The sequence below is a fragment of the Myotis brandtii genome, unplaced genomic scaffold (assembly GCF_000412655.1).
Source record: "Myotis brandtii unplaced genomic scaffold, ASM41265v1 scaffold374, whole genome shotgun sequence".
Lineage (NCBI taxonomy): Eukaryota > Metazoa > Chordata > Mammalia > Chiroptera > Vespertilionidae > Myotis > Myotis brandtii.
In genome coordinates this window covers 1,502,190-1,529,405 of record NW_005364372.1, presented here as the reverse complement: position 1 = coordinate 1,529,405, position 27,216 = coordinate 1,502,190, and the positions used below count along the sequence as shown (strand labels likewise).

The following is a 27,216-nucleotide window of genomic DNA, read 5'->3' as shown; positions in this document are numbered from 1 at the left end:
TTCAGTGCCTGGCTGCCGGCCGCCATCTTGGCTGACAGTTAATTTGCATATACTCACTGATTAGCCAATGAAAAGGGTAGCGGTCGTATGCCAATTACCATGTTTCTCTTTTATTAGTGTAGATGCTTAGGATTCTACTAGATACAGACTTTTTCTTTCTTAAGGAAATATTTTTATTAGAACCTGATACTTTGGTACACAAATTATGTATTTTAAACACGAAATGCTGTTACTTTTTAAAAAAATGGGTTTCAGATTGACTTATTTCATATTGATAATGAAATCATCTGATGATTTAAAAAGGAATACTGTTGTCTTGATCTTCTGGTTTCCACATCATTCCTAGATGCATTTTCACAAGATAATTAGTTCTAAGCAATCCTTACAGAACACTTATTATCAAAAGAGGCTTCTTCATTCCTGGAGAACGTTTAGGCCGGAGAGATGCCTACACGTCCTCTGTCATTTGGAAGTGCCACACTGAACCAGAAGTTTTCTGGAGCTCCCTTTCAGAACTCCATAATTTAGTGATCCAAGTCCAAAAACCTATGAATTTATTAAGATACTTTAGGAATGTTGCTCTGGCAGGAGAAGCAAGATAACTAACAGCTTTCGCTCTAGACGTTCACATGTCTACTTGATTTATTGATGTGAAATTAATTATAAACAGTTTACCTAACACTATTAGGCCAGAAAGAAATTAATGTGTAAGCATCAGAAGAGTTATTGAAGAGCCTCACTTCAAGGTCTGCTTTGGAAAAACAAATCTGTGTAGTGTATAATTAAAGCTATTCGTGATTTTCAGTATTTGAGAAGAGAAATGTGTTGAATGTAAATGAAAAGTCTGTTTTCTTTATAAATGGAGTCATAAAAATGTTGGGCTCATTTTTCAGTGGCAAAATGAAACTTGGGCAGGATTCCCTTAGGAAAAGCTACGACGATAAATGAACCATCTTTATGACAAAAGGTGAAAGGGCACAGTTCTATGTCTGCAACATGTTCTACATTATTGTACCTTTAAAAATCACTTAGAAAAAACAACATGCAAAACTGCCATCCAGGGAAAATCAGGATGGAAGAGTCCGCCTCCCATGAAGCACATTTACAATTACAGAATGCGATTCCATACAAACCTAGGGTACGCGAATGGATTCTTATCGATTATTATGTAATAGATTCATTTCTTTAAAAATTAAATCTTGAATAGAATTTCATAATAAAATGAATAAATTTTTTTTCATAAAAAAACTTTTTGCTCTTCTAAACAAAAGGCAGAAAATCCAAATGGCAGAATAAAACACTGATGGGCTGGGATGATATACTACATCACTCAATTGTCTGCACCTATTTCCAACACAGAAAATATTAAGAATTCTTTCCAGGAAAATTCAGAAGACAATTAATAATAATAAGTAGCATTATTATTATTATTATATATTATTAGTAATATATTAGGGAAGCAAGTATTCATTTTCTCAAATTTCTCCACAGAAAGGAAGAAAACTAAGAAAAATTTCTTCCTGATTGGGGTAGAAGAATATCCTCTTTGATAATTGGGAAGGACCAAGGAGCATTCAGAGTGAACTTGCATTTGAGAGAAAGAGTGCTGGCAAGGGCAGGTTCGAAATGCCCAGATCATCCCTAGGACAGGCCTGGACCACCATGCTGGGCATCTCAGGGCCTCAGAAATCATCCAGTGCCTCCCAGGCCCTCACTGTACAGGTGAGGCAATGCAAGTTCAGGGTGGGTCATTCCTCTGGTCCTCTTCTTTTGTGGAATTACTGCTGTTAACACAGGACGTTGGGTGGAAAGACCCATCCTACACAAACACTATGTGATACTGCAGCCTGCCGGAGCATGCTGGGAGCAGGGGAGAAGGCAGAAACCATGATTACATGGAATTTATTACTGTGATTTCCTTCAAATATTTTCTTAATGTAATATACTCATATACTGTAATTTTCTCTTCTGATGAAACCAAATATATAAAAGCTAATATGCAAAGTGTCCCCTCAGGAGTTCGACCAGGAGTTCGATCACTTGCTATGACATGCGCTGACCACCAGGGGACGGCGTGGAATGAAGGAAGGCCTTGGCCAGCAGCCAGGAAAGGGAGGCCCTGCCTGGCCACGCCCAGGCTGTGCTGTTAGCCAGTCTCCTGGGCCTCTCCGTGGGGTGGTCTGCCCCAGGGGTCCCCTTTCCTGTTCCTCACCACTTTCCTTGCTTTCTCTGGGAAGTGGAGTATGTCTCCCCCATGAATAAAATTATAAATGTGATTTGTAGAGCCTTTTTATTTTTGGTGAAATGTCTTTTTATGAGAAGAAGTACTTTATTCACATAATGTGACTATTTTTCCAAAACACAAAACCTGCACTCTCTCACCTCTCTCAACACAAAGAAAGGGGCCCTGAGGGGTTGTCCCGGGGTTGGTCATACCTGAGGATCTGGAACACCGTCAGCTTCTGCCGCAGGCACGTGCTTGTCACTGCTCTCCTCATCTTGTTCAATTGCTTAAATAAATAAAAAAGAACAATATTAAGCACATGCAGCATCCTCAGAAAACTGCGTCAGATCATTTTCTAGAGCAATTGGACAGGGAAAAATTGGTAGGTAGATTCACAACATGTAAATATGGGTACTATTACTTGGATAGAAAGTTTAGCCAGTGGAACTGGGCACTTTTCATATACATCTCATTTATTAAATCAAGGGCAATGGGAAACTTTGATCTCATTCTCCTTTTCACCAAAACCTATCAAGCAAGACATCATCATGCCAGTTTCATCCTTCACCCAACGGGGAGTTGGGGTGTAGATGAAGGCTTCTATGAAGTCCACGTGAGAACGTCATTTTAATGTGATTTTTTGGCTAAGGGTTCAGTGTTATATAATAAAGGAAGCACAGTATTGTATATTTGGGCTGCTCAGTGCACTGTGACCACAAACTTCTGAACCGTGAAGCCTTGAGTCCACCTCGTCTCCCACATTCTCCCAGCACCTCCCTATCCAAGTCCTCGTCTCCCTTTCTGTGCTGGTGCAATAACCTCCGACCACAAAGCCCCTGGTTCCAGCCTCTCCCTGATACAATCCAGCGGGGGCATACCTGCTAAAATAACCAATCTCAAAAAATGTAACAAGTGCCATGCTTTGGCCTGTGTATTGCTTATCTTATTGAGTCCGAACTCTGTTCATCATTGGAGGTCTACCTTGAACTCTCTAGCTTCCTCCTAATCTCCAACTTCACCCTGACATTCAACATCAAAACATATGGTACCCAACTCTGATGCAGGCGCAGTGATATCACTATTTTTCTCCTTATACAGCTTGCTCTTCCATTTTAACCAATATTTGTTGAGCATCTATGATATGCCTGGCACTGGGTTATCCCTGTGAACAAGACAGATACACCACTGACCTCATGAAATATACACACTAGCTGGGGAGATAGCCAATGAACAATAACCACTACTACAACTAATAATAACAACAACAACAATAATTGTAAAAAAAATACAATGGAATTAAAGATCATGATAAGTGGGAGAATGACAGAAAACCAGGTGGGAGAGGTCATCTGGAGAGGAGGCAAGGGGGGTGGGATGCTTCTCAGAAGAAGTGATATTTGGGCTGAGACCTGAAGGCTGAGATGGAGCCACCCATGGCAGGCGTGAGTGATGTGACAAGACAGTCCCGGAGAGAGTTCAGACCATAGCAAATTCAGATTCTAGCCTGAACATGGGGAAGCACTAAGAAATTTAACATTGGGAATTGCATGATTCAACGTATATTTTTTCGAAAGTGCTTTTTGCCTTCTTTGTGGAGAACAGACTTACGAGAGTCAAGACAGGAGGCAGAGAGACCAGTTAGGTGACTGTGCTCTCATCCTGGCTGGAGAGGACATAGGCTCAGACCAGGGAGGGGCAAGGAGCTGAAGAAACATGGAGGATTTGAGTTGTGTTTTTAGACAAAATGAACGCGATTTGCCGATGATTTGATTACGGGGGGTGGGGGCGGGTGGGAGTGAGGCGGGGAGAAGAAACAATCAAGGATGACTCCTAAGTAGAATGAGTTATTGCTCATATCCATCATACCATTAATTCTTTTTGTCCTCTCCATAAAAAGCAGACCCAAAAAAGCCCACCCAGACCAAAAACATACCAACCCTGCTGTCCGCGAGGTCACCCACTGCACTTCTGGATTCAGTCTTTGCATTATTTTATATACATTTAAATACGAAGCTTTCTGCTCTGTATTTCTAAAAATATCACCTCATGTACCTTTTGCTTTTCCCTGGCTCTTATGCCCACCTAAACATCGTGCACACAGGATGAGTTCTGCTACCACTGCTGGGATGAACAATTCCTCCCCAAGTGACCAAAATGGCATGGCTTGACTACACCTACTTACTAAGTCCTGCCTTTGGTACCTATTCATGAAAAAAGAGGGGAGGGAAATTCTGTTAAACTCCATGGATACCTAGGGTAACTCCCACCAGCTGAGCATCGAAAGGCATGAACAGTGAATGTGGGCAGAAGCTGTTCTGTTTCCAGCAAAAAGTTCCATTCATGCTCATTCAAAGGCCCCCTGTTGCTACTGTGGTCCGATTAGGAGGAAACTTAAGAATAAAGAAAAACACGTTTTCTCTGCAAAACTGGAGGAGAATACAAAGGAAAATATGAAATATAGAATAACATCCACTTAAAAATACATGGGCTGGAGAAGTAAGGAACTCCACCTAGTTCTACCTTGAACTAATATAAGAATTCTTTCCTCATCCCATAATGGGGGGTAATTTTCTTCGGGGGAGGGGGCAATCTGATGCTATACCCATGTGAGACAACTTCACCCACATGAAGTACCAGGAATACCTTGGCACTTAATTTATGCTTCATTTGAATTTTTGTTCCTTCAAGTTTAAGTGTCGATGAAAGTGAAGAAAATCAAATTTTGGATTTTTGGTAACCTATTAAGTTTATGTTTTTAAAACAACAATGCTCTGGGGTAGAGTCATTTCTTTTTCTTACCTTATTTTACTAAGAAACTAGTGACCCAGTGAGCAAAATTGCACGAGTCCTGGGGCGGGGCCAGTGCCGCGTGGGACTCCCCTGAGTCCCGGAGTTCCCCGATGCACCTCCTGGTCAAGACCCCGCCGGCGCCTGAGGGGACTCAGTGTCAAGTCCCTGCCCATCCATGTGCGCCTCGCCACGCATGCAGCCTCTTGGTGATTGGTCATTACGGTGTGACGGAGTCATGACCACGGGCTTTTTATAATATAGGATAGGACATGCAGAACAATGATAACAATGTCAGGATTGAGAGTTAACACTATCTTTTGAGTTTTAGGCAAAATTCTTTTTTTGGGGGTGGGGAGGGAGGGAGAGAGGGAGGGAGAGAGGGAGGGAGGGAGGGAGGGAGATAGAGAGAGAGAGAGAGAGAGAGAGAGAGAGAGAGAAATATCTATGTGAGAGAGACACATCAATTGGTTGCCTCCTGCACATGCCCCAACAGGGGCTGGGGACTGAACTTGCAACCCAGGTATCTGCCCTTGAGCAGGAATCGAGCCCGGGACCCTATGGTGGGTGGGCCAATGCTCTAACTAGCCAGGGTGCCCTTACTTTTTAAAGAACAGCAAAGATGTGAGCATTTTGAAGCACTTGTGATTATATTCCTGGTAACCAACATTGAACACCCTCTATCAGCATTTCCTGCCGCAAGCTTGTTTTTATGTCATCCCACAGGGGATGTACCGCCTGCTGAATGTGGGCGGTGTTGTTGTGGCGGGACCTCCTAAAACAAATATTATGGCCCTGCTCCAGGAATGGTACAAAAAAATAGCCGGCTATTTAGATAATGAGGAACTGGGTCCAGAAACACCTCTGTGTTTTCCTAACACGTTTGTGTCCACAACCCACAGAACAGGCAAAAGAGCCTGACCTGTACACAGCTCATCCACATTTGTGACACGTACTAGTGGCGATGCATTGATATTTAACATGTTTTATATTCTTTCTATTGCATTCTGTTCTATTTCATTAAAGACATGAACAGAAACACAGGTCCCACCCTAGCTGGTTTGGCTCAGTAGATAGAGCGTCGGCCCGCGGACTGAAGGGTCCCTCCCGGGTTCAAGGACATGTACCTCGGTTGCAGGCTCAACCCCTGGTGGGAGGCAACCAATCAGTGTGTCCCTCTCACATCATTGTTTCTCTCTCTGTGTCTCTCCCTTCCTTTCTACTCTGTCTAAAAATCACTGGAAGAAATATCCTTGGGTGAGGATTAACCAAAGAAAAAAGAAACGCAGGTCCACACCAATGGATGTGCAGTTTGACCAGCACTGTTCTGCTCCGTCCTGCACCAGGCAGACTTGACTGCCACAGATACACACATTTTATGTGGAGGACGGGGACAGGCTACAGAAGCTCATCTGTAGGCTGGGGGTGTTACCTGCCCGACTCGTGAGGTTGCGGGAACATCAGATGAGACCCCATATGAAAGCGCTTTCTCCCTGTAAATGCTGCACAGGCGAAAGGTTGTAGTATTGATGAAACTTTAATTCTTGGCAAAATATTCAACAGTTATTTTTCTTAACTATGTTTGCTGATTTCTCACATTGAGACTCGAAATGCTAACTGCCTGTCCAGAAATTTTTGGTTTGTAAATTTAAAAAAATAATAGTTTCGGTTGATTTTGAAAATAATAATTTCGGTTGTTAACAACTGTAGTCCCCCCAATGATTTGTAATCATTGTGTGTCTCATTGTTCGTGTGGCTCTTACTTGTACAAAGTTGATCGGCAGAAATTCAATAAGCATCACTTTGAAAGGACATTGATCCCATTTGCGTTTGAATGATATTATTAGTGGGGTTATTAGGAGAGCTTTCTTAGCAATCGCTTGGAAGTGGAAGGGAGAAAATACCTGTTGTCCTCAAGGCAACAAGAAAGTGATTTCGGGTGAGCCCTTCGGTTCTTGGAGGCTGTCAACTGTCCCGCCCCCTGCCCTGCTCGCGGCTGAGTTACCAATAGGGACATTTAAACTAAGAGCTCTTCTGTGAATTAGAGCTAATTAATCCACATACACTCTTAGTTCTCATGTAGGTTCTCACGTTCACTGCTCAAAATATGTGCTTTTTGATCTTGTGCTTATGACTTTTGTTGTGGTGAGTTATTTTCAAAGGCCTTTTCTTGCTTTTAGACTCTGTGTGTTGAGAGATAAGGAAATGGTTTGTGTTGGCAGAGTTAGGCTTCAAGCCTCCCAGGTCCCAGGAGCTGTCATTCCCGTGTACGTGTTCCCCTGGAGGGAACTGTCCCAGAATCAATATTTGCAGAGGAAATCTCTCCCAGCCCACTCTTATTCTGATCAGATAAAAGAAGAAAACTCAGCTCAGAAATCTAAATAACTGCTCCCTCCCCCTCCCACCACATGAGCTGCACCAGTAGGAGACATGGAGAGAGAAGCTGCCTCCTTAGTGATTCCTTGACATTAATCTTCGTACTAAAGGGTCACAGAGCACTCCCTTTTAACTGACTATGTATTTCACACATGAGACTTCGTGGGGGAAATGGTAAATCCTTAAAAAGGCCACTATAAATTAAGTTTTTGTTCTCAACTAGTATATATGAACCACTGGCTAAAATGCATTTTTGGAGTCATAATTTTTCAGTATTTCCCAGAAAACGATGTCTCTGTGTTGGAAGAGACTGAGGTCTTCTCTTCACGAGGAGGGCGCTGTGGTGAGAGTCCACCAGCCCTTGGAGAGCCCCTCCATGATGCTGATTGAGATCCATGGCTGAGTTTCCTTTGCCAAGTCCCTTAACTTGCGTGTGTGTATGATTTTTGCTCTGTTAACCAAAGTGTAATGCCTGGTAACAAATATTGAGGTCTTCAAAGATGTGACCAAAAACATGCAGCACTTGTTGGGGAGAAGCTAGAACTATAGGACTGGGTTTTCCTCCCAAGTATGCTTTTGTGCTAACCTCTTTCCCCTTGATTCTCTTTATGTGTATTGAGAATTTTGCCTAGCCCTGGCTGGTGTGCTCGGTGGTTAGAGCGTTGGCCAGGGCACCAAAGGGTTATGAGTTCGATTCCCGATCAAGGGCACATCACATACCTGGATTGTGGGATTACTCATCCTTTCTGCCCCCAGTTGGAGTGCATGCAGGAGGCAACCAGTCCATGTCTCTCTCTCTCCCCGCCCCCCTTCCACTCTCTCTAAAAATCAATGGAAAAAATATCCTTGAGAATTAGAAAAAAAAAAAAGAAAGAAAAAAGCAGCAGTTGCAACCTTCACCTTATGACTCTTTTTAGTGTTAAAATCTGAAAAATAGTGGTCAATGTTCACCATGGAGAGGTGCCATAGAGTATCAGAATCTGGCGCATCCAGGGACGTTGGAACTTCACTTTGAAAGCTGACCTACGACCACTTTATCTCTTTCCCAACCATCTTTTCTCAACCCCAGTCTGTTCCAGCCTGTCAGCTGAACGTGAGACTGTTGTTTTTAAACTCTCTTTTCTTGGTCCTTATCATCCGTATCATCCGTGAACCCTCTAAAGACGCAAGCTTCCCGCAGGCTCTTTCCCGGGGATCTTATCTGTGCCTGCGGTGTCAGCTTGCACCATTATGTGGGCGAGTCCCAAATCTGCGTCTCCATCTCTTCCCTCTTCCCCGAGTTCCAGGCCCACATCTCCAGTTACACGCTGAGTGTGTTCATTTCGCAGACCATCCGTGTCTGCCGTGCATGAGCTGCTATGACGAGTCCAGTGGCACAAACTCTGCCCTCAGGAAAGTCACCTGTTTAACAGGGTGTGAGGACACAGAGGCCTGACATCCACGCAGCGCCTTCGAGGCAGCCCACCCGCCTCCTCCTCCTCCTCCTCCTGGGCTTGGTGCTTCAGATGGGATCACCACCAGGCATCGCCACAGTTTTTCCTCTTCCCCAGTCCTCGCATAAATCTGTCCCTAAACCCTGTCACTTCCACCTCTGAAGTGTCTCCACCCCCTTCCTCCCTGCCACAGGCACAGCTCATGACCTCACCCTGTCACCTGGCCAGCCTCTCCCTCAACCCATTCATTGTCCACAGCTGCCCGGGCTCCGCTTCCAGAGGCCAATCTGATGGTGGCACCCCCACCTTCAGACTGCGGTTTCTCCCCACTGAGGGAACCTGAGAGGCACACAGGGAGCCCAGTGCTCCTGGTGCAGGAGGGATTCGCCCAGAGATGTGCAAGTTGAGCACCTCAACACTGGGGGTCCCCACTTTAAGAAACACTGGCCAACATTCAGGCTGAAGCTCACCAGGCCTGGAAAGCCAGGCCATCTGGGCTCAGACTCCATGCCCAGATGCATCTAACAGTTATTGGATTTATTTCATATAGAAATCAAGTTAAATGAGATCATATACCTGCTATCCCCAAATGGATGTTTACTTCCCAGTGATGTTTTAGAACAGGTACATGGTTGGCCTTTTCCTTAATCATATTCCCAGTGCTGTTATGTTATCCTCATTTTACAGATGAGAAAACTGAGGCTGAGAGATGTGAAATAGATTGGTCAGAACGACACGCAAAGAGGAAGTCAGTGGAGGAGAGGGTCTTATTCTTTATCTGCTCCGATATGCTATGAAAATTTAAACTGTCTAACTTCCGAGGGGAGGGGTGGGATAGGAAGAGTGAAACCAAAGAACGTATATACTTATATGTATAACCCATGGACAGACAATAGGGTGGAGAAGGCCTGCAAAGTAGGGGGGAGCGGGGTGAAGGGGGGTCAATAGGGAAAAAAATGGGGACATCTGTGATACTTTCCAATAAAGATACATCTAAAAATAAATAAAACGAACTGAACAGCAGTGAGACTGAAAAGACAGAAAACAGGAGGTGTATTGTAAACAGTCTAAGAACTGACTTGAATTTTCTACTAGGCCTTCAGTCTCTTGGAAAATTAGGGCCACAAAGACCTACTCATCCTACATACCCCCTTCCCTTCCAACGCTTGCCCTGCTTCATAACCTACGGGTTTACAGAGAGAAAATAACAAACGCCCGCTGCACGAAAGAAATGTACAACTTTTATTAACATGTGTGTATAGGTGTGCTGATGTTCTGAAAATTCACAGCAACATAAAGAAGCTATCGCGAGAAGGCTAAAATCAGAGGTAGCTGAAAAACTGCCACTGCCCCCATCAGATTCACCGCGCCTGCACACGGCCTGGCGGCCTCCCCGCTGGCTGCCCTGCCCGCATGATTCATGCCCCTGAGGCAGACAGAATTCCATTTCAGTTCCATGTCTCTGTCTTGTAGCAGAGACCCTCCAAGCTCCCTTTCCTTCCACTTCTTAACAGGTTTTCACATTTAATACATGTGCAGTCCCCGGAAAAGTTAGTCAACAGTACAATGATAATGTGTAAACTGTATCAATTCTTTCCATTAGACCAGAAATACACTGAGTGGCCAGATTATTATGACCACTTGACGTTTGTAGGCAAATTAGCTATAATTTCCTGCTGAAGTTGCTAGAGGGCCAGATCATTATAAACGTCTAAATAGCACAACATACCTAATTATCGTTGCTGATCAAGTTCATCCTATCATGTTGATGGTGTATCCCAATGGAGATGGCTTCTTCCAACAAGACAATGCACCATGCCACGGTGCTCGTATTGTGCAGGAGTGGTTTCAAGAACATGAGGGAGACTTTACCTTGCTTAGATGGCCCCCGCAATCACTAGATCTCAAGCCAATTGAGCATTTGTGGGACGAAGTTAAAAGAGCCATCAGACAGCTGGTTCCATAACCATCAAATCTCACAGAACTGGACAGTGCTTTTCATCAGGCATGTTGTCAGATTCCTCACATCACCTTTCAACATCTTGTGGAGTCAATGCCAAGAAGAATCGCTGCAGTGTTGAAGGCCAAAGGTGGCCCAATGAAGTACTGATGGGGTGGTCATAATAATCTGGCCGGTCATAATAATCTGGCTACTCAGTGTACGTGCTCTGTAGGCCAGCGCAGTAAAGAGCTAATCCATACTTGTCCCAAATAGTCCATTTGTTTGCCCTTCTTATAAGGAAACGTACCAGAAAAAACCAAACACGTTTCCTTTTAATGCAAACATGGCTTGTACATGATCCAACTAAAATAAAACCTCAATTAAAAAAAATCAAGTTAAGCTTAGCTATCATTTTTCTTCAACATTTTTTACTAAGAAACAGAAAAGCTTTAGTTTTCTAAGTGCCTTTCGAGGATGTTCTGGTGACAGGCAGGTTCTGGTCCATCTGCTGTGGTCACACAGTAAGGACGAGCAGCAGTGATGCTCAGACGCCGCAGGCCATGCATTTGAAAAGGTCCCAGTGTCCTTTGCTCCTCCAGACACTTCCTCTCAGGAATCCAAATTTACAGAATTTTAACTCAAGGGCTAAAAGAAAAGTGATTTCTGATCCTAACTATATGTGCCAACATGAAACCGCAAGCTTTGGCCATCTCATTTAACTCTCCTAACCCCTCACCAGCACCCCCCAAACAAGCAAGCCCCAGAGCTATAAGCCATCAGCTCCTTTTTGTTGTTGTTGTTAATCCTCACCTGAGGATATTTTTTCCACTGAATTTTTTTCCTAAGATAGTGGAAGGAACTGGAGGGGAAGAGGGAGGGAGGGAGGGAAAAAGAGAGAGAGAGAGAGAAACATCGATGGGGGAAGGAGAGAGATAGAGACAGAGAGAGAAAAAGAGAGAGAGAAACATCAATGTGAAAGAGACACATCGATTCGTTGCCTCCTGCACGTGCCCTGACTATGTCCAGGGATCCAATCTGCAACCCAGGTATGTGCCCTTGACCGAGAATCGAACCTGAGACCCTCTGGTGTGCAGGCCTATGGTCTAACCACCGAGCAATGCCAGCCAAGGTCATCAGCTCTTTTAGAATAAAAATGAGCCTCTGGAAGCCACTGAGTGGTAGCAAGTGGCTATGGAGGAACTGAGCCTGAGTCTGTGGATTTGGTTTTCACAGCTACACAAATCTGCCTCTGGGACTGTAAACCAGAAAACACAGCAGTTCAGGTCTGTACACAGCAGGTCAGGCCTGCACACAGCAGGTCAGGCCTGCACACGCAGGTCAGGTGTGCACATGGCAGGTCAGGCCTGTACACGCAGGTCAGGTGTGCACACGGCAGGTCAGGCCTGTGCACGGCAGGTCAGGTTTGTACACAGCAGGTCAGGCCTGCACACAGCAGGTCTGCACACAGCAAGTCACGCCTGCACACAGCAGGTCAGGTCTGCACACAGCAGGTCAAGTCTGCACACAGTAGGTCTACACACAGCAGGTCAAGTCTGCACCGATCCCCTTGTCAAGTAAGGTTTTATGGTAGGCAAGCATCTACATTTTAAAAATAACATTACAACCTTCTGCCACTCATACGATGCTCTTCAGATTTTTTTGTTTGAATGTTCAGCAATTCTACTGCTACATCTTCCCTTGACACGACAGCAGGATTCCTGGCAGAGGAACCACCAAGAACTCCCTGAGAGACCTTTGTGTTTGCAACCACTAGCAAAGGATTGGTTCAGTCAATCAATCAATCAATGGAGGGGGCAGCCCAAGAGGAGACCAGGAAAGATTTGAAAATTTCCCTGAACCCTCACCTAAAACTAACCTGCTAGACCTTAAAGGAATTTCCTTTTGTTACACATTTGGCATCCTTCCTACACTATTTCTAGTACTTGACCTTTGTCAGGTTACGTCAATTCACCAAACGTCAACTTCATTACTTGCCAGTGGGTGATGATAAGCACTCCCCACAGGACAGCGTGGGGAAGAGAGGATGGATGGAAGTGCTCAGCCAAGGAGCTACTTTAGAGTACGAAACACGGTGACGTGCTTTTTACTTCTGCATTTCATCTGTGCATGGGAGCTTCTTTCTAATCAGACCCACCTCCTACTGGGGCAGAATGGAAGACAGGGGATGTAAAAGCAGAGTCATTACTACTTGTATTCCGACACCCAAGGCAGAACATTGTAGCAAGACAGGTTTGGAAGGGCAAAAGCTGTGGAAAGACGTCCTTCCCTCCGCACATCAGGAGCCAGCTCTGGGAGACTCCAAGCTCTGTCCCGCTCTCCTGGGAGAGCTGAGCCAGGGTGTCCCCTCGGGAGGCAGTTAGGACAGCTCAAGGCTGTCCCCAGGTTGCTCCAAGTGGACCTCGGGGAGGAGATGGGTAAAGAGGCAGCAGAGACGGGAGGTCCGAGCCATGGACCCCATCTTCCCTGGCTGGGCTGGGCTTAGGCTCTGAGCTGATGAGGACCCTGAGGCCGGGAGTGGAGGTTCATGCCCAGACTGAGCATGGCACACAGAGGAGACTGCCCGGAAGTCTGCCCCAGCTCGCCGGGGGCCAGCACACTCACAGCAGGTCAGCAGGGAGCACGGTAAGGCTGGGGGAGGCCAGGGCAGCTGCTTTTTCCTGAGTTGCTTTTCTCTCCCAGGATGGGAAGTTTGCAAGGAATCAAGCGGTTTTTCTACTTGCCCTGGAGACAAAGGCCAGCAAAGGAGCCAACGCTCATCAAGAGGGAGAGGCTGGCTGGAGCCTGTGACAGTTCACAACCCCAGCAAGAGGCAGTATTTGGGGGGGGGGGGGCAGCTGGGAAGTACCAGAGAGCCTGACCCTGCCGAGATGGGCCCCTGACTGCCCCTGCGAGTCCTAAGGGGCAGCAGGGACTAGCATGGGCACCCCTGCAGAGCCCAGGGGAGCCCAGGGCACGGTGGGCTCCAGCGACTGAGAGATCCCAAAAGGAGGATTTAAACCAGGCCCAGGCAGGAGCCACGTTCGGAGCAGACCATTTTTCACAAAAACAGTTAAAATCAGGAGCAGCTAAACTGCTCTCACTGGCAGTGGGAGCAGCGTGTGAGGACCACAGACAGCCCAGCTGCTGAGAATGAGGAACACGGCATTTCCCATCTGCATTTCAGTGTCGCGAATAATCCTGAGCACCTGCCCCATGACCATTTTCGAGTGTCAGACCAAGTCCTTTAATGGCTCACAAGACAAAACAATCTTATAAGATCAGCAGATAACAAGCTAAGGCAAATATGTTTGGGGGGAAAAAGTTATGCTACAATACTGGCTATTAGCCAAAGCTATTTTTCATAGCATCGCCCAAGGCTCTGAGCCGTTATTTCCTCTCACATAAGTGAAAGGATATGTATTTTGGATTTTCAAATAAAATAGACAAAATGGAGGTTATTTTAGCCCTTTATCAGGGCTTTCTTCCTGAAATATCAAGGTAATAAAACTGCATGAGGGCAGGCCCCAGGGAAACGCCCTTGGAGGGCCTGGACCATTCAAGTCAGTGTGATCTTTTGATAAGACTGTCCAGTTGGTTACAAGACTAACCTTGGAATTAGTTGACTCATGCAGGCCTGACATTACCAGCAAAATGAAACAACTTTAATAACTTGGATTTAGGCACACATGCTAATCCTGAATTTGAAGCCCTTTGTTAATTTCAGTGACAATGCTGAGGGTATGAAGGTATGAGGTCCCAGGTGTGCCACTCTAGCACTGTGAGGCCTGATGGTGGAATCTGCCCCTTCCCAGATCAGACAGGGTAGTTATGCCACTTCCTGGGACCACAGGCTGCTGGGACAATGCCCACCCCCTTCCCTCGGCCATCTCCACTGTTAGCAAGAGGTGTCCTGGCCTGGGCTTATCGACACTCTCCCTTAATGCCCCCTAAATGAAGGATGGGGGAGCCTGCTTTCTTACCAATCGTGAAAAGTTTGTGTTTGCTGCAATAAGGCGCCCTTTAGACAGAGGAGAAGGTCCTGCACTTAGCTCCACCTTCGGAGAGAAGATCTAGAAGTGGGTCTTTTAAACACATGAAAACAAAACTGAAAATCAAAAGGAAGAAAATGAGAACATAGAAAACTAAGTTGGCCATTGGATCTGCAGGCTTTGCGCCCCATTGCAGTTAGAGGGGAGGAGAACTGGCAACATTTCTAAAAACTACCATCTGTTCCTAAGGTTACGAAGATAACCCCAGTCGCAAACGTGTCAGTCATTTCTTCTACCAGAAAACAATAGCAGGATAAGGTGTAGACTTCCTCAATCGATCATAAGTCTTAAAGCGAATGCTTCATTTTTATTCACTGTTTGCATTTTCAATAAATAGAAGTTAGCCACTTTTTGCAAAAAGAGAACCAGACAAGCCTTTAGCTCCATTGACTTGGGATCTGTCCACAATTTACAAGGATATGGCTTCGTTCAGGCGCATTTATTTGGCGCATTTATTTGGAGCCAGGATTAAAGTCACTTCCTTTCAACCTCCCACCCCCCCATGTCCTCCTCCTAATTTTAATACAGAAACTTCAGTGAGAATGTTCGCTTACTCCCGAGTCTGCCCACCAAATAAAACCTGGTAATAATTCTCTTCCTTTATAAAGCTTTTACTGTCAATGAGAACTTTGTAATAATTCTGTTATCATTCCCATAGGAAAATCTCCTTTCAGGTAGAGAAACACTGAAAAGTTAGGCAGTTGTCCAATAAATGAGTAAATAGTAAAAGCATAATATTTCTCATTCCCCTACCATGCTTAGTTCATTAGCACAACACCCTTCATAAAACACCAGCCGTGCCCAGCCGGTGTAGCTCGGTGGTTGAGCATGGACCCATGAACCAAGAGGTCACTGGCTTGATTCCTGATCAGGGCACATGCTGGGGTTGCCGGCTTGATCCCCAGTAGGGGGCGTGCAGGAGGCAGCTTATTGATGATTTCTTTCCCATCAGTGTTTCTATCTTTCTATCCCCTTCACTTCCTCTCTCTCTAAAGATCAATAAAAACATATTTAAAACACACACACACACACACAAAACAAACAAACAAACAAACAAACACCAGCTGACTCCCTGAGACAGCAAATCACACAGACCTTGGCATGTGTCGGTGAAAGCGGGCAGCTAAATCACACGGGGGTGAAGTGGTTATAATGCAGATGCAAGGCCTCCATCCACACTTAATTGGGGTGGGGTGGGGGGGCGCAGAGCAGGGATTAGCACTATTAACAAATACCGCAGGGAACTGCTTTGCAAATTCGACCTGGAGACCACTGCTTTGGGAAACACAGTTTTATTTAGTCAAAGAAGAATTTTGATATAGCTTTACAGAAGGAGAGCCAGGATTATTTTTAAAAGTATGTATTCATCTTCCTAATCTCCAAACAAAACACTTATATCAAAAGGTACTGTTTATGCAGAAGTTGTTCCATGCGAACCTTCTCTGACTCCAGGGTCAAAATTTCTATCACCAATCTCATTCAAAAAAACAGATTGCAATCGCTGTATTAAAATGAAGTCTTTTTATAACGTATCTGAAAAGCGCAAATCGCTAGACCCACAGTTTGTTTAGCCACCTTCAAGGAGAATGTCTGATTTAGAAACGATCTAATATTAAGTGTTCATGTGTCACTTAATGGATAGACTAGTATGTGAAGTAAATTTCACTTTTATCAAAACAGCATCAAGGCACTCCGCAGAATTCGGCCGAATCCAATGGCAGGCTTGGCGTTATGTACCAGGGAGCGTTAGCTACTTCTATCCACATACACTGCGTTCGTGTCATTTTCAGTTTTACTGAGAACGGCTCCACTTTCATGGCTGTTTATACAATTAGACTTTTAATGTGACGAATGATGGACAATAGCTGGGTCATATGGCCAAGACCAAGATTTCCCTGGATAGCTCTTACCCCTCAATACAAATGACAGCAGAAATGTTCCCAGGGGTGTGTGTGTGAGAGGGGGCGGGGAGTTATGTGTGGGGGGGCGGGGAGTTATGTGTGGGAGAGGAAGGCCTTTGCAGGACTTTTACTTAGGAAAAATGTCAATTAAATGAAAACAGCTCAGAAAGCAAATGAAATGAACAGCAGTTATTATTCCTAGATTCGTATTGAATGGGCAGAGATGATTAAGAAGAGCAAAGCTGTCTCGCACTTGGTGTTGAGGACGTGGCCTGCAGGCCTAGCATGGCACTCCAGTCACCATCTGAGCCCGACCTCTTCCTTTTATAAAAAAACTAGAGGCCTGGTGCATGAAAAATCATGCACTAGAGGGGAGGGGGTCTCTCAGCCCAGCCTGGCCCCTCTCACAGTCCGGGAGCCCTCAGGGGAGGCAGGCGACCTGGCGATCAGGGGAAGGCGATGCCCCCATCACACCTCTGCTGCTGCCACTGCCGGCAGCGCAAGCCTTGGCCGGCCCTGGTTACCTGAGCCTCGGGCAGCTGTGGTTACCTGAGCCTCGGGCGGCCGTGGTTACCTGAGCCTTGGGCTGGCCCTGGGGGGCTGGGCAGCTGCCATCCGAGGCTTGCCTGCGCCTCAGTCAGTGGGGGGTTCAGGAGGACCCGAGGCCCCCAGCAGGGCTGAGGGGACTGGGCATCACCATCTTGTGGCTGTGAGCACCGCCATCTTTGTGAGGGTGTGATGGTCAGTTAGCATATTCCCTCTTTATTATATAGGAGGAGGATGGGAACAGGACAAGAGAAGCCAGTGACGTACCAGAGTGAGCACAGGCCAGCGTGGGAGTCAGAGTGTCTGACTACCAGCCTAGGGCACCGGATTCGGGTAGGAGACTGGGCTCAGCAGACGGCAGAATTTCCTAACTTTATAAAAACAGCATATGGCCAGGATTCTTCTTCTTCAGGAAGCCGAGAACCCCTGAGCCGGCAGCCTCAGAGGGGAAACTGCCCCGTCCACCATGTGTTAATGACACCCATTCGCTGCCTCAATCAGCTAATCAGCTCAACAAATGTAAAACCTACATAATTATAGAAAGGGGCCCTGATGGCCTTGCTGGCTTCTGGTGTGGTGCCCACTTACCTGGCAGGGCGGGGACAGGGTCGCTCCACCGAAAACAAAGCACTGTCCGCCCCGGGGAGCTGGGATGGGAAGGGACTTAATTTGTTAGGGACGTCGAGCCCTGCCAGGAAGTTTCACTGTGGAAAAGGGGGTACCTGGGAGATCTCCGTGTTTATGCTTTGAAATTTAAATCAATTTAAATATAAATTGCTCTCCTTTCCTGTCATTATGAGAAAGAAGTAAAATGTGGGTTTCGGATCTCTGGTGTGCAAATGGTCATTAACTTTCATCTGACCTTGGGTGTAGAACTGATAATACTGCATCTACGCACAGGGTACACTCATAACACTCATTTCGTTTCCTCACAGAAAATAGGTTCCCAGGAGCTGCGATGCTGGAAGCCGCTTCTCCAGAGAAGAGAAACCGTGGTCCTCCCTTTCACGCCTTTCTCCAGCCTCACACCCACCCCCTGCTCCAGACCTCAGGAAACCTGCTCTCCTGAGGTCTGGCAACGTCGATGAAACAGGCAATAAGAGGTCAGAGTCCGGATGATGTAAAGTCACTATCCTGGGCCACACAGACCCTGGCCTGGGAGCCCTCACAACCCTGAGTTCAGGGGCCTTCAGTGCTCATTCTCCTCCGCGGTATCTGATTCTCTAAAATAGAAACAAAACCCCATTTAGAGCAATAATTACCTTCGCCTAATAAGCACTGCATACAGCCACCGAAATGCCCTGCAGCACGTTTTTGAAAGCGAAGGCCTCACAAACCTTCCATTCTCGAGTATACTCTGTTGTGGTTATAATTATTCACCTCCTTGGCACATCAGATTCAGTTACTATCTTAACAGACACGACCATGTTGAAAGATGAAAAAGACAGTCATCTCGCTTTGCTAATTCCCTAAATTCCGAACAATCCTCAGGGTTACAGGAGTCCAACCAACTTCCTGGACTTGATGCTCTTAGCCCTCTCGCTGCTCAGGAGCAATCAGGGCAAAGGGCTGTTCTTTTGTAGGACGCCATTGCACGGTTATTTATCATTTCGACTTAATAGCTCTAATTACAAAAGACGGTGTCATGGGATTTTTTAAAAAAAAGGCAATTTTCTTTGCATCCCAGTGGGAGAGTTAGGAAAAATTTACAGAGCATCTGCTGCGTGCATTTTCAATTGTTCCTGGCCTTTACGGATGCTATTATTTTCTCAGTTGTAGGAGTTTTGCATTTTCAAGTATTACTTAAGTTTACACTGCACTGGGAATTATAGTTTCAAGACTCTTGTTCTGGTCTTATGCCATTAAAATAGAAAAGGAAGATACAACCTTTCAACCACTGAATTGATTGCTGGTCAGTAAGAACAGGCGTTGAATGGGATGTGAATGTACACAGTCTGTTAGCAAGCAGGGGAAGAACAGTCTCGGGAAATGTTAGAACAAGGGGTTATTATAGCACCGCAGAGGCGAGATTTTACAAGCTTCAACAATAGGCATGGTGTCAGACAGAGCCCTCTCTTCCAGGGAAAACATCCTAGACCAGTGGTTGTCAACCTTCCTAATGCCGCGACCCTTTAATACAGTTCCTCATGTTGTGGTGACCCCCCAACCATAAAATTATTTTCGTTGCTACTTCATAACTGTAATTTTGCTACTGTTATGAATCATAATATAAATATCTGATATGCAGGATGTATTTTCATTGTTACAAATTGAACATAATTAAAGCATAGTGATTAAACACAAAAACAATATGTAATTATCTATGTGTTTTCTGATGGTCTTAGGTGACCCCTGTGAAAGGGTCGTTCGACCCCCAAAGGGGTCGCGACCCACAGGTTGAGAACCGCTGTCCTAGACCAGTGGTCGGCAAACTGTTGCTTGTGAGCCACATGCGGCTCTTTGGCCCTTTGAGTGTGGCTCTTCCACAAAATACCACGTGCGGGCGCACACGTACAGTGCGATTGAAACTTCGTGGCCCATGCACAGAAGTCAGTATTTTGTGGAAGAGCCGGTATTTTGTGGAAGAGCCACACTCAAGGGGCCAAAGAGCCGCATGTGGCTCACGAGCTGCGGTTTGCCAGGCCGCAGTTTGCCGACCACTGTGACCTAGACCATCGATCCATCAGGGAAGACCAGAATGCGGTTGATTATTTTAAGAGAGAACACTTGCTACTTCTTTCCTCTTGGTTAACAAATGCTAAATGCCACATTCAGTGGGGTTACAAGGCAATCAGTATAGGTCCCTGCTGACCACATTGGGAGTGGTGGCCGCTGGCCAGCTCACCATCCAGGAGGTGGCAAAGGAGAAGAAAAGGCAGAAACCAAACCATGTGGAAATATCAGAGAGAACAAGACACATTCTTAAGGATGGACTGTAAAAGACTCAGAAAGTTAAGTGGCTGAAAGTATCACTAAAAACTAAGCATAATATCTTAATTACTTAAAATAGAGCCAAAGACGTTTGCCATTTTAAACTAGTATTTTTTAGCTCAACCATTCATGAAAGAACACTAAAAGATTAGATTTTTAAAAATAGCTTTTAAGCCCTGACCGGTTTGGCTCAGTGGAGAGAGCGTCGGCCTGCGGACTGAGGGGTCCCAGGTTCAATTCCGGTCATGGGCATGTATCTTGGTTGTGGGCACATCCACAGTAGTGGGTGTGCTGGAGGCAGCTGATTGATGTCTCTCTCATCGATGTTTCTAACTCTATCCCTCTCCCTTCCTCTCTGTAAAAAATCAATAAAATATTTTTAAAAATAGCTTTTAAGAGCATTTACATTTTTTTTCAATAAAAAGATCACAGAAAACCAAAAGGTAGAAGGAGTTTGAGATAGCAATAATTGTACCAGCACGCGAGTCTATCTTTGCTGGCCCTTAATTTTATTATTAACATCTACTCTAAAATACCATTATATTATGCAGTCCTTTACATTTGAGTGATGTGTTTACAAAAGCATAAGGGTCAAGTCCAACACAGTGCAAATGAAAAAAAAAAAGAATCTGTCAACTAAAAAATAAAAATTTAAACTGATAAGAACAGATGCCTGTCTTGGATCTTAGTCAAGAATCGATAAAACTAAAAATCTGGAGTACCATAAAAGCCAGAACAATTCCATACATTTAATGGTTATTTTTTCCATCTAAATGTGCAAAACAAAAGGCCTTATTTTCTACTGTTAAAAATAACCAGCCGATCTATTTCATTTCTTGTGACAAAGCCACACGAAAAGCTTCTCTTTGGAATGCTTCTGCCCTGAAGGAGAATCTCTCTTGTCACTTGTGTCAGACCTCAAACCTTAGACAGAGCTTCCTGTCAGCATTCCCCCATCTTACCTACATACACGTAAGAAGGGGGCTGACACTGCTAAAATGTCCCAGTAGGTGCTATTGGTGACCAGTGATTGTTACTAACAGTGGATCTTAAAAGCTGGGAGTTTCAGCAGAGTCCAGGGTCATAAAAGATGCTCCACTTGCCTGGTGGGTCCACCATGATTGCCAGACCCAGGGACGGCCTCCTTGAATGTGTTACACACAGAGTTCAATGTATGCAAACAGTAGTAACCCGGTTGTTGAAATCACACAAACATTCAAATGCCTCCTTAAGCTGGAATATAGGATTCAAGCCAAGATGATGAAACAAGAGGATGTCTGAGGCTAGGAGAAACAATTTAACTCCAATGTAAAACACTGACTGCCCCCTTATCCTTTCTAGCCCATTAAAAAGAGCATTTTGCCCATTAAAATGAACATTTATAGCCTGGCTGGAGTGACTCCGTTGGTGAGGGTCATCCTGTGCACTGAAAGTTGCTGGTTGGATTCCCGGCCAGGTCACCTATCTGGGTTATGGGTTTGATCCGTAGTCCGGGAGCTTACGGAAGGCAACCCATCAATGTTTCTCTCTCAAATCAATATTCTCTCTCTCTCTCTCTCTTCCATGTCCTCAGGTGAGGATTAAAAAGAAGAAATACATTACATCTATAAAAAGCCAAAACTAAATGCAACAGGTAAACCATTTTATACTCTTTTATGTTATATATATTTTAATATGTCAAAAAAACAATAAAATATATCAATGCCAATCAATCCCCTCTCTGGTTTCCAGCTTTTCTATCACTTGCACCTCAAAGAGTCCTGTGTAAAATATTCCTATGGTTGTAACTCCATTAAGGATAATGAAGGCAATGAATGAAAATATTCATTGTTATGATTAAATGTTAGAGCTGGAAGGAATCACTAAGGTTAGAATATCCTACACAACCCTCCCCTACTCCCACTCTTACCCTCCAAGATACAAACTGGAATCACTTTGCTAAGGTTCCAGAGACATTTAATGGCATAAACAGAAGAAAACCCTTCTTTCTTTTCCAAACATCAATGACCTAGGTATGTAGTTTTAAAACATCTAAATAGCCATGGCTAAGCAGAGAGAGTGAAATATAAAAACTGCCGAAGAGATTTACCAATATGAGGTCTCAGGTTTTCCAGAAGTAGAAGCCCACCACGGCACAAGGTTCATGTGATCTAAAGACCACAGAGCTAAAGTGCTTTGGCTGGGAATTCCCTGGAAAAGGGAAGAAACATATCTCCCAAGATTCGAATTAGCCAACATTAGCAGCAGAATTAGCAAACCAACAAAGAGAAAGACAAACAAGGATATCTGGGCTAATTTATAAAAATCTCGTGATGCCTTAAAATGCTGTTCATATTCACTAGTTAGCAGTTAGAGGAGAAACTGTTTAAAGGCACATCCTAATGGCCTCTGAGAAGATTACAACCAAATGGATTTTTTACTAAGCTGGAGCCTTGAATCATTTATATAATTTATTGATTGGCTGTTACTTTCGTTTCTGTTTGTATGGGGAGCTGAAACAACAAAAAAAAAACACCTTTTTTCTTTATACAAATTCTTATTTTAATAACCCTTCACAGTAAGACATAAAACTGGCAGGACCACCTGAGCCCTAATGAGCAGTTTTACTGCAAGACGTAAGATATTAGGGTAATCAATTCCTTCTGTCAAGCCACAGATGTACCAACTATCAGTTTAAGACTTTTTATTAGATGTTTATCAGCTTTTTTCTTCTTCTTTAAAAAATAATTTTAAAAAACAATAACAAGCACACACAGAAAGTGCCATTCTGCAGCTGGTATGCTTTAATCTTCACCTGAGGTCATGCTTAGAGAGAGGAAGAGAGAGAGAGAGAGAGAGAGAGAGAGAGAGAGAGAGAGAAACATTGATGTGAGAGAGAAGCATGATCAGTTGACTTCCGTATGTGCCGGGGATGGAACCCGCAACCTGGGTATCTGCATATTAATATATAATAATACAATATCTACAAATGAATAAAGAGATGTCTGAAAATATATACAAGACAAGAGTAATAGTGAGAAAAACTCACAGACACAGACAATAGTGTGGTGATTACCAGAGAGAAAATGGGGGTTGGGGGAGGTAGAAAAGGGTAAAGGAGTGATAAATGGTTATGAAAGGAGACTTGACTTAGGGTGGTGAACACATAATACAATATACAGATGATGCATTACAAATTGTACAACTAAAATCTATATAATTGTATTAACCAATGTCACCCAATAAATGCAATAAAAAATAAAATTAAATTATTTTTAAAGGAGTAATAGTGGTTATCTTTGTTGGTGACATGATGGATGATTTTTCAGTTTCTTCATACATTCATGCATTATCAAAATTTTTTCAACGAGCATGCTATCCTATAATTGTAAGAAAAAATAATTAAAACTATTTTATGAAAAAGAGAAGTAATACATGCTTATTGTATATATTTTTCCACTTTAACATTTTACTACATTAATTCTTCAAAACATAACTTTTAAAGCTGTTCAACATTCCATTACACTGATCTCCCAATTTTACCATTTCTCTACTATGGAGACTTAAGGATTGTTTCTAATTTCTTATTGTTAAAAACAACAACAGTGCAATAGATTCCTTCTACCTGAATCTTTACATGCCTCTCTGGTTACGCCCAAGAGCTGGAACTCCAGTTTTGGAGTTACTGGATAAAAGTCAGGGATTCTAGAACACTGAAAAATTGCTGTCCTAAGACACTATGAATTCATGTCTCCATCATTAGTGAATGTGTGAGAGACCATTTCACTCTGCCCCTGAGAACTTGCCAAAGCTGTGTTTGCATGCCAAGCTCCATAAATCAAACAAGTAACAAAAACAGACATACTAACTTCATACAGCAACACATCAAGGCACAATCAAGCTGACTTCACATGTCTTCGACTTCGCACAATTTAACACGTACGGGCCTTACTCCTCTTCATTTCCCTTTACCTTCTGAAAGTTCAAATTTCTTAGCCTGTCAACCAAAACCTACCTCTTTTCACCTTGTTCATCTGGCTCCAGCCACTCTTGCCTTCTTGCTGTTCCTCAAACACATTTCACACGCTCTGCCCAAATCTTTTGCCTGGATCCACAGGGCTCACCCTCTCACTGACTTCAGCCCTTTGCTCAGAAGTCCCCACTCCCCACCGACACTGTGCGAATTAGCACCCCCTTCTCCAGCCTCCCTGGCTATTGATTTGCTCTGTTTTTCTCCAGCATTGACACACTATGATTTTTTTTATTATTTTCCCAACATTTTCCGAAATTAAAAAAAAAATCCTCCAAGGCACTGCCATCCCAATTTGTACAAACTATAAGTCTGTCTCCTTATCATAACAGGAAGCAAGATCAGCTCTAGCACAACTTATTTCTAAGCCCTCCCTCCTACAATCGTTATACTGATGTCTTCTCCATGTTGGCCTCTGCCCATGCGAATACCCACAGTCCAATGCTGCTCACTGAGGAGCTCCGTCCGCTCTGCCCTCTCCGTGCAATAACCTTTCGGTCAAGATGCTGCCCTTTGCATCTACCTTTTCACCTTCATTGCACCCAGGTTCTGTGTCCTCTACAGCAGCCAAATCCACAAAGATCAGTATAAATATAATCAGATAATTCCTACTAAGGTGTGTGTGATTCAGTAACTAAGAGAAAAGCAAATTCTTGGAGTTTCTAACTGGAAAAAAAGAAAGAGATAAAAATATGTATGGCTTGTGTTCTTAAGACATTTCCATTCCATTTATTTCTTCAAATTTTGCCATCTCTTTTCTTTTGTCTTAGTCTTTCCTCCTGAAAAGTCTTATTATAGTTTGACATTATCTAAGAAGCATCGATCTCCCTTGTGTTTGTCATGCCATTTAGCACTGACCTCCTCCCTCTGAACAGCAAAGGATGCCTCCTTCTGACACTCCTCCTCCCTAAGCAAGTGTTTTTCTACCTCAGTGAGTCTCCATTTCATATTGGATTTCAGCCTCTCCTTCAAAATGTATTTGAAAGCTGCCTTTCCACATATCACTTCCACCCCTTGTTTCCTACAGGGACTAGGCATCGGATCCATGCACTCGGTCCTACGTAAAATGCTGGCTTTTAGATGTCATTACACACTTCAATTATTTTCAGGAGTAACTACTTGAAGATAAAAAAAAATATCTTTTCAAAAAAGACAACCTCGATGTTGTTTATTTTCCTCTCTCATTATAGTAGGCAATGCAACGTGTTTGCTTTCTTATGTTGTATATAAAGACTATTTCATGGCTGCAATGAACTAAAAACATTTTTAATTTCATTTTTCCTTGAAATGTAAAATAAAGGCAGTGAATGTTTAAAGAACCATATGTAACAACCTGTACTATTTTGATGGTAGAATTATTTTTAAAACAAACAATGATACTTTTCTACATTCTACACCAAAATTTCCTGAGATGCCCTCAGCTGCTCACTGCCACATGATATATGAAATATTTCCTCAGAATGAAAACCTTCCTTAGGTCCATGAAAGACTACTCACCAGACTTCTTTGCTTTCAAAGCAATGACAGCTGCTAGCTCTCTCTGCACCTAATAAAATATTAAGAAAAAAATCAATTAGAATAAGAAAAATGTAGATATCAAAAGCAGTACTTTGTTTTTATATATGCAACCCAAATTAAGAGCTATAACAATCAGAGCTAAATTTGCTGCCACTTTTTGGGTTTTTGTTTGATTTTAGTAATGTGGAAAAACCTCTGCATAGAAATTTTAAGCTAAAAAGCTGAAAGAATCATAGTGATCAAAAAGAAATTAGATGGTTGCCAGAATGTATCATGAAACATTGGTATTTTTGCTGTACTTATGGGAAGAACTTCAAAAATATAATTATCAAACACTTAGAAGTAATTCAAATAACAAATTATTAAAGCAGGCATGTATGTTGGCAAAGATAGAACTATTATTTATCTCTCAAAGATTCTAGCTTACACAGAAATTCTACAACAATTAAGATGGGTGACCCTGGTTTAACTGGACCTCTGCCCAAACACAATAAACGTTCATTTGAAATCTGACAGGTTTCCAGCAAACAGTTCAGAAAATATGCCACATAAAAGCAAGTGCTACCGAGTCACAGGGTAGGTGGAGTAGGAATAGACAAGACAAACTTAAAAATCCTAAGTGCTGTAACACCCCCATTATTTGTCCAGATTTTTGCTTGCTCATTCTCTGTCTCTCAACCCCACATATTTGAATGCTTAAATCCTTTCCTAAAAGCTTTCCGGAAGAGACCAAAAAAAAAAAAAAGTTAACTACAATCACTTTCAAAGAAAAAAAGTAATGAAGATTAACTTTGGGAAATCTGTGTTGGGCAGCAATTAAATATTCCATAACAAGAAAGCTCATGCCCCTACAGGACACATTCTTTGAAGCTTAGAAGTGTGTGTCATCACACTTCTAAGGTGTGTGGAGGTGGTGGAGGTGGAGGTGGAGGTGGAGGTGGAGGTGGAGGTGGTGGTGGTGGTCGTGAGTTTGGAAGGTTCCTGATAATGAATTTTAAAGGGAGAATGTGGAAGTTCAAGGTTAAAGAAGATTTGCTGTTGAGATTCGTTTAATTTGTATTTATTTACTTGTAGGCAAAAGTAGCACAATATGCTAGACACTGGGACTCCACCTAGGGACCAGGTTCACGGTGGCCAGGGCATCCTCACCCGGAAGACGGTAGCTTCTGTGGCACTGCTCTGCGGCCTTGCTTTCTCTGGCTGGCAAGTCCCGGTGCCATTCAAAAGGGCATACCCCTTATCATGCTAAGTGAAATAAGTCAGTCAGAGAAAGACAGGTATCACATGATGCACTCACATGTGGGATCTAAGTAACAAAATAAACTGATGATCAGAGAGGATCCAGAGACATGGAAGCATGGAACAGAGTGCGGAATCTCAGAGGGAAGGCAGGGAGGGTGGGCAGGTGGGAGGTAATAAACCAAAGACCTTGTATGCATATATGCACAACCCATAGACACAGACAATAGAGTGCTGAAGGCCTGGGGCAGGGGTGGGGGC

At 43.8% G+C, this 27,216-nt stretch overlaps 1 protein-coding gene across 1 annotated transcript in view; it reads right to left on the bottom strand.

Annotated features, from left to right (window-relative positions):
- The window catches only part of RAPGEF5 (Rap guanine nucleotide exchange factor (GEF) 5), a 199,888-nt gene that overhangs the window by 92,548 nt on the left and 80,124 nt on the right, over positions 1-27,216 (bottom strand). Inside the window, exons 7-8 of the mRNA XM_014544637.1 lie at positions 25,696-25,744; positions 2,437-2,510 (exon numbers count right to left, since the gene is read on the bottom strand). Of these exons, the coding sequence (XP_014400123.1) occupies positions 2,437-2,510; positions 25,696-25,744 (123 nt within the window). The remainder of the gene's footprint in view (positions 1-2,436; positions 2,511-25,695; positions 25,745-27,216) is intronic.